At 37.0% G+C, this 17,527-nt stretch overlaps 1 protein-coding gene across 1 annotated transcript in view; it reads right to left on the bottom strand.

Moving 5' to 3' along the window:
- The window catches only part of LOC128219150 (fibrillin-2-like), a 100,190-nt gene extending 84,410 nt beyond the window's left edge, over window positions 1-15,780 (bottom strand). Inside the window, exons 1-2 of the mRNA XM_052926970.1 lie at window positions 15,639-15,780; window positions 11,921-12,314 (exon numbers count right to left, since the gene is read on the bottom strand). Of these exons, the coding sequence (XP_052782930.1) occupies window positions 11,921-12,314; window positions 15,639-15,780 (536 nt within the window). The remainder of the gene's footprint in view (window positions 1-11,920; window positions 12,315-15,638) is intronic.
- Window positions 15,781-17,527: the final 1,747 nt, after the last annotated feature.

Below are 17,527 nucleotides of genomic sequence, written 5' to 3'. Positions count from 1 at the left end.
AGGGAAGCACTAACACACATAGAACATGAACAAAAACTATACACTGACATAGTTAATATATTTAAACAACAATAATTCTTTTAAATTATACAACTTAGCTTGTTTCCTCCATTTCTGCGTCAGTCAAATGTTTTTTTCAAACTACTGATATTTCAAGTATTTTAAAGATGTGTGAAATATAAATTAATACAAGGTAAAGACTGACTAATCTGTTACTGATTGTTTACCCTCAAGTTATACTACACCCTAAAGCCAAAACCCCTACAATATGTTATAATAAAGTATAAAGAAAAAGATATGGATTCGCACATCGGTAAAAGTCGCTCATCATTGTTGGTTGTGGTGATAATTGCTTAACAGTGTGCTACATGCTTCCATGCTGCCTTTTGTTAGTTTCATACCCGCAACTGGCAATATGTTTAACTTTCAATCAAAACCGTTTCTCCCATTGCCACGAATTTTAAACAATGGATCCACCTCTTTTAAGAGCTGTATACAAAAATACCAATGCCACTTCCAAACTAGAGACTATTTCACAATGATGGCCACTCTTTGCCTCTAGCTCGGAAGTGTCATTGTTTTTGTTTATGTATGAACAGATCCAGCTGGGGCCACAATAAATGGAATGTCGATCATTCTTTGAAATTTAATAAAAATCATTTTCTGAGTCTAGAGAAACGATACATACATCAACAAATAGGTAATCAATATGTTTAGATATGAACCCTAAAATAATGCCCTTTTTGGAATAAAACGTACGATTTCAGCCAATGAAATTGCAGAGAGTCAATCATTATCATAAAAAACTTTTTACTTTCAGGCAATTAAACTGTTAAACTATTAAGCACACTACTGCAACTTGTCCGATACACACCCCTGTGTTAAATCTGAATGACTAAGAAGGGTCATGTTCGTTACGATCGCCCTTCCCATTATTCAATCATTAAGATTTAACTTCTCGTCATGTAATTATAAGTGCATTTTTTCAGAACTATATTGTATATAAAATGCGGAGTATTCAATGGATTTAAAAACGAGAGGGTATGAAAGATATATTGTAAATATGTCAGTGGCAATGGCACGGCCACTAAACGCCAGCTCCGCCACTTAACGACGGTGCAAAGAAAATGAGCTGTCGACATTTCCGGCTCAGCGCTACAATATGGCTTAAACCCGACGTGAAGCAATCATGACTTAAATTGTGTTTATAACATAAGTGAAATGAGATAGATGTGACAGCAATTCGCAGTCAAATTGAGATAATAGAAGACTTGAAACAAAAACAGAGATACAAGAGATACGGATGCTGTGCACTAGCTCGATGTGAAAAGATTTATTTGTTTATGAATGTGCTCGGTGTGAATTACTGATACACGGGATGCAACTTTCCTATATTGAACCAGTACTGAGTACACAACTTTTCCAAGTACCACCCTTTAAATGTCCAGCGCTAGCTAAAGGAAGCTACTGGTACCATATCTTAAAGTATGTGGTTAATATAGCTATTATAGATACAGGGCAATTTAAACCAATGCGAAACTGATTACTAAGCGTTACGCGTTTTTTTTCCGTTGTTTGTATCAACACATGGCTTTTAAAGTAAGGCTATTCCATTTCAGTCCGTTGACTTATTTCCATCTTTATAGGCATTGAAGCTGAATAGTTTGTGATTTAATGCCGTATATACTTGATTTACTTTTGTGTTTACATTTTTACCCGATGTTTGTACTCGCACACCATAAATGGTTACTGTATCGAATACACAGTTGTTACTTTTAATCCGTTATTTTTCATTTAAGAAACTTTTTTTCTAAAGTTGTTTAGTGTTAAGTTCACAAGTGGAACTTCCTTCCCATAAATGGTGGTGGGGTCGCGACGCAATTTGTATGCATCAGTGTTATATTGCATGCAAATTTGTCAAGTTGGTCAATGAACTGTAGAAAGTATATGAGATATGTGAAATGGTGTCTCAAATATATTTCAAAATACATCTGAACATTTGAAATGCAAAAGTATTTCTGAAAAGAACAGTCGAACACCGTTGTCTCGAATTCGCTTGGCTCGAAATCTCGTTTTGTCGCCGGAATCTCGAAGATTGAGTCAATGGGGTTTGACTATACGTAAAAATATACGTATTAATTCTAAAATTTATTTAACGATAAACATTCAAACACATTTACATATACGTTCACAAAGATATAAATGCATGTTCCACTTCTGTTTACAGATTTGCAGCGTGTTGTCATCGGTAACCAGTAAGGTCATCCCAAGACGGTGTTGCAATACCAGTATCTGTAACCTAGCTATAGATACCACATGTACATATGGAATATATGGAAAATCGCTTGTATTAGAACGCGTGAGTATCGAAGCAACGTTATCATTAGAACATGTTATTATTGTAGCATCGCCATCATTAGAACAAGTAAGTATCGTAGCATCGCTATCATTAGAACACGTAAGTATAGTAGCATCGCTATCATTAGAACACGTAAGTTTTGTAGCATCGCTATCATTTGAACACGTAAGTATTGTTGTATCGCTATCATTTGAACACGTAAGTATTGTTGTATCGCTATCATTTGAACACGTAAGTATCGTAGTATCGCTATCATTTGAACACGTAAGTATTGTTGTATCGCTATCATTTGAACACGTAAGTATTGTTGTATCGCTATCATTTGAACACGTAAGTATTGTTGTATCGCTATCATTTGAACACGTAAGTATTGTTGTATCGCTATCATTAGAACACGTAAGTATCGTAGCATCGCTATCATTTGAACACGTAAGTATTGTTGTATCGTTATCACTAGAACACGTAAATACCGTAGTATCGCTGTCATTTGAACACGTAAGTATTGTTGTATCGCTATCATTAGAACTCGTAAATACCGTAGTATCGCTGTCATTTGAACACGTAATTATTGTTGTATCGCTATCATTAGAACTCGTAAATACCGTAGCATCGCTATCATTTGAACACGTAAGTATTGTTGTATCGCTATCATTAGAACTCTTAAATACCGTAGTATCGCTGTCATTTGAACACGTAAGTATTGTTGTATCGCTATCATTTTAACACGTAAGTATTGTAGCATCGCTATCATTTGAACACGTAAGTATTGTTGTATCGCTATCATTAGAACTCGTAAATACAGTAGCATCGCTATCAATTGAACACGTAAGTATTGTTGTATTGCTATCATTAGAAATCTTAAATACCGTAGTATCGCTGTCATTTGAACACGTAAGTATTGTTTTATCGCTATCATAAGAACTCGTAAATACAGTAGCATCGCTATCATTTGGACACGTAAGTATTGTTGTATCGCTATCATTTGAACACGTTAGTTTTGTAGCATCGCTAACATTAGAACACGTAAGCATTGTTGTATTGCTACACGTAAGTATCGTAGCATCGCTATCATTAGAACATGTAAGTATTGTAGCATCGCTATCAATACACCGCTAGAGTACCGCTATCATTAGACCGCTTGATTATCGCTATCATTAGATCGCTTGAGTATCGCAATCATTAGACCGCTTGAGTATCGCTTTCAGTAGGCCGATTGAGTATCGCTTTCATACGACCGCTTCAGTATCGCTATCATTAGACCGGTTGAGTATCGCTATCATTAGACCGCTTGAGTATTGCTATCATTAGAACATGTAAGTCTTGAAGCATCGCTATCATTAGACCGCTTGGTTATCGCTATCATTAGACCGCTTGAGTATCGCTATCATTAGACCGCTTGAGTATCGCTATCATTAGACCGCTTGAGTATCGCTATCATTAGAATGCGTAAGTCTTGAAGCACCGCTATCATTAGACCGCTTGAGTATCGCTATCATTTGAACGCTTGAGTATCGCTATCATTAGACCGCTTGAGTATCGCTATCATTTGAACGCTTGAGTATCGCTCTCATTAGACCGCTTGAGTATCGCTATCATTAGACCGCTTGAGTACCGCTATCATTAGACCGCTTGAGTACCGCTATCATTAGACCGCTTGAGTATCGCTATCATTAGACCGCTTGAGTATCGCTATCATAAGACGGATTGAGTATCGCTATCATTAGACCGCTTGAGTATCGCTATCATTAGAATGCGTATTTCTTGAAGCACCGCTATCATTATACCGCTTAAATAGCGCTCTCATCAGACCGCTTGAGTATCGCTATCATTAGACCACTTAACATCGCTATCATTAGACCGCTTGAGTACCGCTATCATTTGACCGCTTAAGTATCGTTATAGTTAGACCGATTGAGTATCGTTATATTTAGACCACTTAAGTATCGCTATCATTAGACCGTTTGAGTATCGCTATCATTAGACCACTTAAGTATCGCTATCATTAGACCGATTGAGTATCGCTATCATTAGACCGCTTAAGTATCGTTATAGTTAGACCGATTGAGTATCGCTATCATTAGACCGCTTGAGTACCGCTATCATTAGACCGATTGAGTATCGCTATCATTAGACCACTTAAGTATCGCTATCATTAGACCGCTTGAGTATCGTTATAGTTAGACCGATTGAGTATCGCTATCATTAGACCACTTAAGTACCGCTATCATTAGACCGATTGAGTATCGCTATCAATAGACCATTTAAGTATCGCTATCATTAGACCGCTTGAGTATCGTTATAGTTAGACCGATTGAGTATCGCTATCATTAGACCGATTGAGTATCGCTATCATTAGACCGCTTGAGTATCGCTATCATAAGACGGATTGAGTATCGCTATCATTAGACCGCTTGAGTATCGCTATCATTAGAATGCGTATTTCTTGAAGCACCGCTATCATTATACCGCTTAAATAGCGCTCTCATTAGACCGCTTGAGTATCGCTATCATTAGACCGCTTGAGTACCGCTATCATTTGACCGCTTAAGTATCGTTATAGTTAGACCGATTGAGTATCGCTATCATTAGACCGCTTGAGTAGCGCTATCATTAGAATGCGTAAGTCTTGAAGCACCGCTATCATCAGACCGCCTGAGTTTCGCTATCATTAGACCGCTTGAGTATCGCTATCATTAGACCGCTTGAGTATCGCTATCATTAGAATGCGAACGTCTTGAAGCACCGCTATCATTAGACTGCTTGAGCATCGCTCTCATTTGACCGCTTGAGTATCGCTCTCATTAGACCGCTTGAGTATCGCAATCATTAGACCGCTTGAGTATCGCTATCATTAGACCGCTTGATTACCGCTATCATTAGACCGCTTGATTACCGTTATCATTAGACCGCTTGAGTACCGCTATCATTAGACCGATTGAGTATCGTTATAGTTAGACCACTTAAGTATCGCTATCATTAGACCGATTGAGTATCGCTATCATTAGACCACTTAAGTATCGCTATCATTGGACCGATTGAGTATCGCTATCATTAGACCGATTGAGTATCGTTATAGTTAGACCGATTGAGTATCGCTATCATTAGACCACTTAAGTAAAGCTATCATTAGACCGATTGAGTATCGCTATCATTAGACCACTTAAGTATCGCTATCATTAGACCGCTTAAGTATCGCTATCATTAGACCGATTGAGTATCGCTATCATTAGACCACTTAAGTACCGCTATCATTAGACCGATTGAGTATCGCTATCATTAGACCACTTAAGTATCGCTATCATTAGACCGCTTGAGTATCGTTTTAGTTAGACCGATTGAGTATCGCTATCATTAGACCGCTTGAGTATCGCTATCATTAGACCGCTTGAGTATCGCTATCATTAGACCACTTAAGTATCGCTATCATTAGACCGATTGAGTATCGCTATCATTAGACCGATTGAGTATCGTTATAGTTAGACCGATTGAGTATCGCTATCATTAGACCACTTAAGTAAAGCTATCATTAGACCGATTGAGTATCGCTATCATTATACCACTTAAGTATCGCTATCATTAGACCGCTTAAATATCGCTATCATTAGACCGATTGAGTATCGCTATCATAAGACCACTTAAGTACCGCTATCATTAGACCGATTGAGTATCGCTATCATTAGACCACTTAAGTATCGCTATCATTAGACCGCTTGAGTATCGTTTTAGTTAGACCGATTGAGTATCGCTATCATTAGACCGCTTGAGTATCGCTATCATTAGACCGCTTGAGTATCGCTATCATAAGACGGATTGCGTATCGCTATCATTAGACCGCTTGAGTATCGCTATCATTAGAATGCGTATTCCTTGAAGCACCGCTATCATTATACCGCTTAAATAGCGCTCTCATTAGACCACTTAAGCATCGCTATCATTAGACCGCTTGAGTACCGCTATCATTTGACCGCTTAAGTATCGTTATAGTTAGACCGATTGAGTATCGCTATCATTAGACCGCTTGAGTAGCGCTATCATTAGAATGCGTAAGTCTTGAAGCACCGCTATCATCAGACCGCCTGAGTTTCGCTATCATTAGACCGCTTGAGTATCGCTATCATTAGACCGCTTGAGTATCGCTATCATTAGAATGCGTAAGTCTTGAAGCACCGCTATCATTAGACTGCTTGAGCATCGCTATCATTTGACCGCTTGAGTATCGCTCTCATTAGACCGCTTGAGTATCGCAATCATTAGACCGCTTGAGTATCGCTATCATTAGACCGCTTGATTATCGCTATCATTAGACCGCTTGATTACCGTTATCATTAGACCGCTTGAGTACCGCTATCATTAGACCGATTGAGTATCGCTATCGTTAGACCACTTAAGTATCGCTATCATTAGACCGATTGAGTATCGCTATCATTAGACCACTTAAGTATCGCTATCATTAGACCGATTGAGTATCGCTATCATTAGACCGATTGAGTATCGTTATAGTTAGACCGATTGAGTATCGCTATCATTAGACCGCTTAAGTAAAGCTATCATTAGACCGATTGAGTATCGCTATCATTATACCACTTAAGTATCGCTATCATTAGACCGCTTAAGTATCGCTATCATTAGACCGATTGAGTATCGCTATCATTAGACCACTTAAGTACCGCTATCATTAGACCGATTGAGTATCGCTATCATTAGACCACTTAAGTATCGCTATCATTAGACCGCTTGAGTATCGTTATAGTTAGACCGATTGAGTATCGCTATCATTAGACCGCTTGAGTATCGCTATCATTAGACCGCTTGAGTATCGCTATCATTAGACCACTTAAGTATCGCTATCATTAGACCGATTGAGTATCGCTATCATTAGACCGCTTAAGTATCGTTATAGTTAGACCGATTGAGTATCGCTATCATTAGACCACTTAAGTAAAGCTATCATTAGACCGATTGAGTATCGCTATCATTATACCACTTAAGTATCGCTATCATTAGACCGCTTAAGTATCGCTATCATTAGACCGATTGAGTATCGCTATCATTAGAACACTTAAGTACCGCTATCATTAGACCGATTGAGTATCGCTATCATTAGATCGCTTGAGTATCGCAATCATTAGACCGGTTGAATATCGCTATCATTAGACCGCTTGATTACCGCTATCATTAGACCGCTTGAGTATCCCTATCATTGGATACCGCTATCCTTAGACCGCTTGAGTATCGCTATCATTAGACCGCTTGAGTATCGCTATCATAAGACGGATTGAGTATCGCTATCATTAGACCGCTTGAGTATCGCTATCATTAGAATGCGTATTTCTTGAAGCACCGCTATCATTATACCGCTTAAATAGCGCTCTCATCAGACCGCTTGAGTATCGCTATCATTAGACCACTTAACATCGCTATCATTAGACCGCTTGAGTATCGCTATCATTTGACCGCTTGAGTATCGCTATCATTAGACCGCTTGAGTAGCGCTATCATTAGAATGCGTAAGTCTTGAAGCACCGCTATCATTAGACCGCCTGAGTTTCGCTATCATTAGACCGCTTGAGTAGCGCTATCATTAGAATGCGTAAGTCTTGAAGCACCGCTATCATTAGACCGCTTGAGTATCGCTATCATTAGACCGCTTGAGTATCGCTATCATTAGACCGCTTGAGTATCGCTATCATTTGAACGCTTGAGTATCGCTATCATTAGACCGCTTGAGTATCGCTATCAGTAGACCGCTTGAATATCGTTATCATTATAAAGCGAAAGTCTTGAAGAACCGGTTTCATAAGACGGATTGAGTATCGCTATCATTATACCGTTTGAGTATCCTTATCATTTGACCGCTTGAGTAGCGCTATCATTAGAATGCGTACGTCTTGAAGCACCGCTATCATTAGACCGCTTTGGTATTGCTATCATTAGACCGCTTGAGTATCGCTATCATTAGACCGCTTTGGTATCGCTATCATTAGACGACATGAGTATCGCTATCATTTGAACGCTTGAGTATAGCTATCATTAGAATGCGTAAGTTTTGAAGCATCGCTATCATTAGTACACGAAATGGTCGTTCAAGGGCAACTGATTTCTTAATATAATTATGAAATATTTATAAGAAAAGAGTGAATCGCCGTAACAAAATGACACACATAAAAGCATAAAGATAAACGCCATGTGTGATGCGTCTTTACGATTTGATAAATCACGTATTGGCACCAAAAAAAGTTTTTTTCTGTAACGCATCTCAGGACAATTATCTATTATACACATCGATGCCAAATTTATGTCAGTTTTCGACAATTTTCTTCTTTTTTTCGCTATTTTATCATACGTGAAACAGCCCCTTTAAACCCTTCGAGAACTACATTAAAGGCACATACCAAAGGCTGTCACATGTAAGGTCTAGAATAAACATTGAAATTACATTACCAAATACGATATTTTAATAAAGTAATGCAATCCATAAGAAGACAAATATGGAAAAGTATATCCGAATTTCCTTGCAAAAGCGGAATTGACTTCAAAAGCAAAATAAACATTTCTAAAGATGATTCATTTATCCTTGATTGGACATAAAATAAAACAAACATGAAGCGTTTCCGAAAATCGAGTTAACGTTGGGACATACTTTACATTATTGCGACCCGCAATTTCTTTTAAATTGTCCAATCTTGTAAAATATCGAAACCTACAAATTTGAAAATCATGATGATGATGATGATGATGATGATGATGATGTACAAAATTAATTATGTTTCACTCTTATAATTGACGTTGCCCTCGGGGACAATATCAGCTCCTAATGGTGTGCGTTCGAGGATTAAAATTATTGACGAATTATAAACTGTTAAAACACCACTTAATATTTCCTATATTTCTTTTAGTCAATTGACTAATTTGCATGCAATCTGACACTGATTTCTAGTATTTCACGACCCATTTAATATAAATGGGGAGAATGCCCCAGTTCAGTAGTTAATATGAAACCACGCTGGAAAAAAATACGTTTCACCTAAAAACTTAAAATTGGTTGAGCGCAACTCATCCCGCTTCTGAGGAGGATTTCTTTGTTTTCATTATAGTTGAGTGTAGCTGAACTGTGTGCGTATCGATCTATGTCATGGCAAATGATAACCTTTTAAAAGCTTATTTTAAATAACAGATGTTGCTTATCAGTTTGCTTGATCTACTGAAAAAGTGGCATTAAGATGCGCATAAACCCGAAAAAAATGACGTTCTATGTAAAATGACAATATCCGGAGCACGAGTGCGGTAAAAGGGTAAACATTAAAAAGCTTATCAAGTACATCCAATATGTTCAGACTGCTTTTCAAATCATAAATCAATCATCTTCAAAACGAACAAATATGGAGATTAGCCAGTAGCCTGAAATGGTACATGCCCAACACTCATTTTGTTACCTGGAATTTTTATGTGAAAAAACCCCGAACATTTCCTTCCAGTTCTGATCTTATTCGGATACATTTGGTACGGTATTAATTGTTATTCAACATGGCATGTGTATTCATAGTATTGTTAAATAAACTTCGATCCACAGTTGGAGAGATTTGTAGCGTTACAAGGGTTCATCACTAATGTCAAATAAAGATTATGCCTTAACGCTCATTATTGTAGCTAATATCTGGTCAGTGACAAAGACGTTTGCTATTTGTTGGTGTGTGTGGAGGGGTACCTTTGCTTTGCACACCTTTTCAAATTTAAATCTGGAATGACCCCTGCATATTGTAATGGTACTGGTACAATTCATTATTAACAGGGTCAAAATTCAGCCTGTTCAGGAATTTAGGATTTATCATCGACAGGCTGACAATGTTGTATACTGTACGTGGCTGAACATTATGTTATCATTTGTTTTGTTGGTGTTCAATTTACAAGCATCTTTGAATGCTTCAGAATCCATATGCTGTACTCGTTTTTTGATAATAACCAAAACAGTGAGGGGACAGAATATTATAGTGTAACTGATTCGCGGACGCAGAAGTTGATGTTGCGATTTACTGGCTCCCGTTTCATCGTCATCGTATATATCAAAATCGAGAGCCAGTACCAAGGGAAGTACATACAGCGCGTACAGCAGTGCCAAGGGAGGCAAATCAGTCGCGTGTTTCGGAAAATGTGAAACAGGGGCTAGTTTGTAAGAAAACTACAATCTTATTTTACTGAATATAATCTTGCATTAAACTTGAAGGGGATCAATCTTTTAAGTCGCTAAGTAATGAATACGTGTCGACTATGATTCAGATTTACTTTAAAAAAAATCGGTTAATTTTATAAGTTGCTTTTTCTTAATTTAAAAGTATTCTTTAAAATTTAATGGCGACGAGTATGATGATATAACAATATTATTTTACAAATAACCAACACCAATCTGATGTCATTGGATTTGACTCTTGCCAATAAACGGGGTTTGTGTTTAAAATTTACACTACTGAACTTGTTTCTGTAGTTTTTCATATACATAATGCATTGATATTTTCATTTCCATTTTAAAGGGTCCTCTTGAACAAACGTATAAATAGACATAAACAAACTTCTTTATTATCATATAAAGCCACGAGAACTAAGAAGGGAGAAGGGATGAAGCATGAATGAGTGACGAGAAGGCTTTTGTTTCTTTGTGTGTAACCTTAAAGGCTTAGTTTAAGCCTTCTATATGTGACTCCCACCCCAAAACCGGTGTATAGTACACAATTTCTGTGTATTGATCTTAATCTAATTGCCTTGTGCCATTTTATCAGATCTCCAATCTGAGTATCCTGCTGTGCAGTTTTTGAGGTCTCATTATAATGTTGAACCCGAAATGGCCCTAAGCCAATAAACCAATATACAGGAAATTAGCCCCTACTGTGACACCAGTGCAATTAGCAAAACATGCATAGCATGATTTTGTTTAATAGTTTTATCACATGATTCGGAACGACCAATGCATGAAAGGCATACGTGAATTTTGGAATAAGTAGCGTTTTTTTAATTTGTATTTTTCCATAAAACGTTAATTTTCTTTTTGTAATTAAATTACCATTATTATTATTATTATTGGCAGTAATCGATCCACCTCGTACATTCATCCACTTTCTATCGGGATGAGCTTTACATTTATAAGTGTAAGTAAAAGCGGGTTTCATGTCCCTGCATCGTACTGTCTTCCTCTTGTAGAGTTTGTTCAAAACTCCGGTAGGAAAGGTTGACCCAGCGCTTCCAAATTGATTACTGTAGTCCCAGGTATAGTACATGCCTATATTACCGTATTGCTGTGTCTCTATATTACTCATTATGAGGTTTCCTTGGCTCGGAACGTAACCGTTTTCTGTTGAAGTTAAACATGTCCACTCTCATATCCAGGAAATGATACATCTAATAATTGTCCAGATTGGCACCGACCATGTCTGCAAAGTCTGTGATGGCAGTATTTCGAATCCTGAAGGGTTGAATCACGAAGATCTTGCTGTCTGGAAAAGTCAGGGTCAGCGTCTGGTGGTTGAAGGCCATATGAGAGTACGTCAAGGTGATGACTTTCATGGCATCTACGTCGAATCTCTGATGTCTTTTGACGAGATCAGCTTTTGGGTAGTAGGTGAGTCGTTTGTCTCCTCCGTGATATCGGATGATGTTTCAGTTTCGTCGTTGTCCTTCTCGTCGTCCTCGTCGCTTGTTTCTGTATCCTCGTCGTCCGATGATGTGTCGTTTTCCCATTCTTGGTTCTTGTGGTCGTGCTCGTTTAGTTCTTGAATAGTGGAGAACATCCTCTGCTGCACGCTTGGGCATGGTGAACGGTATTCTGGATGATGAAGTTTGGTCACTTCCACACGTTTACCGTCCCTGGTTTCGTAACGCTTTTCGGTTTCTGTATTTAGAATACGATACTGCTCCTCTAAAAACGGCCGATTCTTTCGCCACAGTTTATAATCCTCGTAATCCTCTACTGAATCCGTGGGTAAGTCCTTCGATTAATCCTTTTTAAGAATCACTTTATCCGTAAGTCCACCTTTCACTTCAGAATCCATTGCGCTTGTGACTGGTGTCTGCTTAAGTTCTGTCTTTTATACTCACGCATACCGATCGATTGCATCATCCTTCCGGTATCTCGAACATTCTATCTATAAATAACTTCAAAGTGGAAAAAAAAAACAATTTTTTTTTTGATTATCTCCCCTACTTCAAACACCGGGATTCATACACTGTATATGTAGAGACCCGGTGAGAGGACACACTATAGAGCGTGGTAATGCTAATTGGGCCGCAGGCATGATACTACGTAGCCGATGGCCCAATTAGCATTACCACGCTCTATAGAGTGTCCTCTCACCCTCTACATAATTTTGACCAACCTTGTACAATCTCTCTGCATTTTTCTACTTAATAATCCCAATTAAGATACGGCACTCTCTCGGGTTGAGACCAAAATAAATCCCAATTCCTTTTATTGGTTTATTCGACCAGTTGATATTCACAGGTTTAATGGAAAACCCCTTGGCTTTTCCTATCCACATACCTTCCGTTTTAGTTTTATTCTTAACCTTAGTCCGGAAAAAATACCATATTCTTTAGTTATTTGTAATGCATTTTCAATACCATGTACAGAGTTTTCAAAAGAGTCGTGTCATCAGCTAATTGAGATATCTTGAGTGGAACTGTTGTATTGTCTACTGTATCTTCAATACCTTTTACAATGCAACTAGATCTAATTCTAAGGGCCATAATTTCTGCAGCAAGAATGAAAAGTAATGAAGAGAGTGGACATCCCTGGCGTATACCTCTTTCAGGGAATACCGGATTTGATTTCCATCCATTATTGAAAATATGTAAGAAGCAATTTTTGTACAATGTTTGGATCCAATTGATAAAATCATCGTGGAATCCAAAATGTTTTAGTGTATGAAATAGAAAATGCCATTCAATCGTTTTGATATGCTTTTCTAAAATCAAGAAATATGATCGCGCTTTCGGATTGCAGCTCATCCGCATAATCTATAATATCTACTATTTGACGAAGGTTGTACCCTATAAAACGATTTTTGATATACCCTTGTTGGTCTGAACTAACAATTTTGGATAAAACTCTCTGTAGCCTTAGTCATAAAACCTTTGCTGCAATTTTGTAATCTACATTTAAGAGCGTAATTGGTCTCCAATATTCGATATTTGTAGGGTCCCCCTTTTTATATAAGGCCTAAAAAATATGTCTGTTTCGGGTAACCCGACCCTACCTATAAAAATGTGCCGACCCCAAACTATTTTATTCCGTTTCTGAGCAAAAAAAAATATTCGTTAGCGAATAGAGAGTTATGAAGGGCGGATAAATGCAGATTTTAATCAGAATTATTGTTTATATGATAAAACAAAGTCAGGCAATGACAGTAATGTAAGAAAGACTGCCATGTGCAAGAAAACACTCTGAACTTACGACAGTTTTGAAAAAAAAATAACAAAAAAAATAACAAAATCCCTACCTACCCTAACTAGAAATTTTGGGAAGGTTACCCTAAACAAACAATTTTATTTTTTTTGGCCTTATATTCCTGATTTTTGTGTATAGCTAAGCTCTTTTTTGACGAATCCCTCATTAAAAACATCACACAATAAAGGGCCTATAAATTTCCAAACTTTTCTGTAGAATTCAACTAATAAGCCATCGGATCCAGGGCTTTTATTTATTTTCATTGACAATAAATCATTTTCGCACTCCTCATTAGTGAAAAAACCTTCACACATTTTCGTCTGTTTTGCGTTTAGCTTATTTTCTAAAGGAGTATCGTTAATTTTTAATACCGTTTTCATCTAATTTATCGGATTTAAATAGTTTGCTATAAAACTTTTCTTCTTCATTAAGAATATCACTTTTTTTAAAATAAATGGCCATCCACATATAATTTTGTCAAATTTTTCCTCGTTTGTCTTGATTTTTCAAGGGACAAAAAGTAACTTGTGTTTTTCTCACCTTCTTCTAGAAATTGAATGCGTGATCTTATTTGAGCACATCTCGCTTTGTTTGCGTAAAATTCTTCTAACTCCATTTGTATTTTATTCTTTTCCTCATTATCAATATCATTGACTTCTAGATAGTTCAGTTTTTTTCCAATGCTGTTATTTTATCTCGGACGTCCTTTGATTTATTTTTTTGCAAATTCAATGGATTTATCTTTGATCTCAATTTTCATCAGTTCCCATTTTTATTTGTATGTTCATGTTTTCATTTAATGATAAACTACGTTTAAAGACATTAGACATTGCATTTACAAACTTTTCATCATCTAAATATGCATTGTTGAATTTCCAGTAGCCTGGACCTCTTTCTATTTGTTTATGATTTTTAATAGAAATTGCCATGTAATCTGTGTATTTAATGCAGGCTGGTCGGACATCAGTAATTTCGATAAAGGGAACAAATGTTTTATCTATTAACCAGTAGTCAATTCTGCTTTTTTCGTGACTGTTTTTCCTTCGCCATGTGTAATGTTTTTATCTGGTTTGCTTTCACGCCATTTATCATTTAATTTGTTTTCTTTGATAAGTTTGATTACGTTTTGTCCCGGCATAGCATTATTGTTGGTTTTAGAAACAACTTTTTCTAACGCTACTAGTAACCTTTTCGCAATAATTTAAAAACTACAGAGGATAATTGCGTGAAATTTTCAGGGCAGTTAAAGAAATATATCAGACAGTGTTTGGTGGAAAAAAAACAACAGACATTTCCGTATTTTGAAGATTTTGTATTTAATTCGATGTAACCCCACTTTATAAAGTCGCAAAATTTATCGGATAAGTACAATTACTAATAAAATGAAAGTCAAGGTCCCCAATCTTTAAATGTCCTTGGAATGCTAAGAACAAAATTATCAGTAGATTTAATAAACATGTTAATTGTTATCACCATCTTTGTATAACGTAAATGTAAAAATATATATGACATGACGCGTGTCATTCTGACACATTGGAAACAACGTAACAACACGCTGTCCACCGTGTATGACACACTTAACTAAATTGTGTATTTGTACTTAAATTACCATCTTTAAAGCTTTTTTCAAGCTCGATTACATTAAGTATCTAGTGCTTTAGCCATGTACTATCGGCATTATTTAATACTTGATATGACCACCATTTGCTTGGATGACCGCCCTGCATCGGCTGCGCATGGACAAGACTTAATTTCGACAAGTGGACTGAGAAACAAGGTTCCACTCCTCCATGACAAACGGTTCCAGTTGCCTCAGATTCTGTGGAACTCTTCTTCTGACAGCCTTACCGACTACATCCCAGATATGCTCAATCGGATTGAGGTCCGATGAGCGGGATGGCATTGGCAGAATATTTACCCTGAGAGCAGCTAGAACAGCCGCTGTGCGACGTGCTGTGTGGCAAGGTGCCCCATCCTGTAACAATCGCATGCCTCTATTATTCGTATATGAGGAATACAAACGGGAAGCAAATTCTTATTAATGTACCTGTCAGCATTTAAATTACCGTGAATTCTGACGGCAACAGTTTTTGTGTTCATAGGCATCCCTCCCCAAATCATTACGGAATCCCCGCCAAATGGTGTCTGTCAGACCATACAGCTATCTCTGAATCGTTCATTTCTCATTCGGTTAATTCGTACACGACCATCTTTTTAGTATAAATTAAAGCGTGATTCATCGGTAAATAATTCAGCCGACCAGTCCGCTCTGGTCATCCGCAAGTGTCGACGAGCCCAGCGTAAACGGGTTAGTTTGTGCTGATCAATTAAGATAATCCCATGTTATGGGCGTCTGCAGCGTACACCATTTTCCCTCAACCTTCTACGTACAGACTGGGCGCTGAAAGGGCGATCTTGCGTTCCAACTGTTACCCTCGATGTATCAGTAGCTCGACGTCGCCTGTCTTGAAGTAGTAGTTAATTGTTTTTCTTAACCTTGAAAATGAATTGGCTCTTAGTTCGGCAATCTTTGAAGGGGCTGATATTAACCTCAACCTCAACCCTTAATCTTCTCCTCTCAGACTCAGAAACTTCTTTGTATCACACTTCCCACTCTTACTTAATTCAACATATCTGCTCCTTAATCATTATTTAAAGGGGAATTTTACAATTAGCCTATCCATACATTCACATGGAATACTAATCTGCAAGTGTATATGTGATTGGTTCAGTGTTATGTGAAAGAAGCTTATCGGGTATTTTTATGTCCTGAGTTTACTACTGGTCTGCTATTCAAATGTATAGGGTAACTTCTTACAAAACATACATCTTAAATATGATAACATTTTTTTTTAAAGATATGTATGTATCTGTTTACATTAAGTTCTGGTCAATGAGGATACATCATAACAAAATCACTCTTGTATGCATTTATTCCGTATATTTATAAAAAAATCTTGCCTTTAATTCTTAATACAGAATGAATAACCACTTTTCTGTGGTAAAGAAAACTTCAGGGTAGCTAACTTTCAACTACAAGAAGTGCAATGTTTATATCATGGCATTGGCACCCCTGTCAATCAATTGTGTCTAAAAGGTCGTACACTCAGGACAGCATATACGTTCCAGAAATAATTCAATACAAACCACTGTGTCATTAGATAGGGAATAAATAAATCAGTATGGTTATATGGTTATATGCTATTTGGAAAATAAGTCTGATGTAATAAAATAATAAGAACTAAAAAAATAATGGTAATTGTGTTCTAAATCGTACACTAAGGACAATGCTGAGTCAAGTAATATATTTGGCTGTATCTTATTTATAAAAGAAAAATGATGCTTGTTTCATTTCTAGGTCAAATATTACATTGATGAAAGAAAATACATTCATACATAAAATTATTCTCAAATTGTAATATTAAACCTGTATTGGTGAGGTTATCAAAATTATTTAAGGGCCATGTTCATTTCAAGACTACCTCAAATTGTTCAATAAAAAATGGCTGATAATTTACAAATGTATTGATGGCAGACATGCTAATAAATGAATAGCAGCAGAAAAACTAGTCATATACAAGTACCATATATCTTAAGTATAATTCAAATTTTAAAATCGCCGAAAAGTTTAAATGTCATGAGAAAATCAGTACACTCAGGACATTTTGGCGACTTTTTTCTTCGGCATTTTTTATAAAGTAAAGCTAACAGAATAAAACTACCCAGCAGCAACACTT

This window comes from Mya arenaria, chromosome 15 (assembly GCF_026914265.1).
Source record: "Mya arenaria isolate MELC-2E11 chromosome 15, ASM2691426v1".
NCBI classification, from domain to species: Eukaryota; Metazoa; Mollusca; class Bivalvia; order Myida; family Myidae; genus Mya; species Mya arenaria.
The sequence above is the reverse complement of the archived record's forward strand: the minus strand, read 5'-3'. Positions and strand labels throughout refer to the sequence as shown.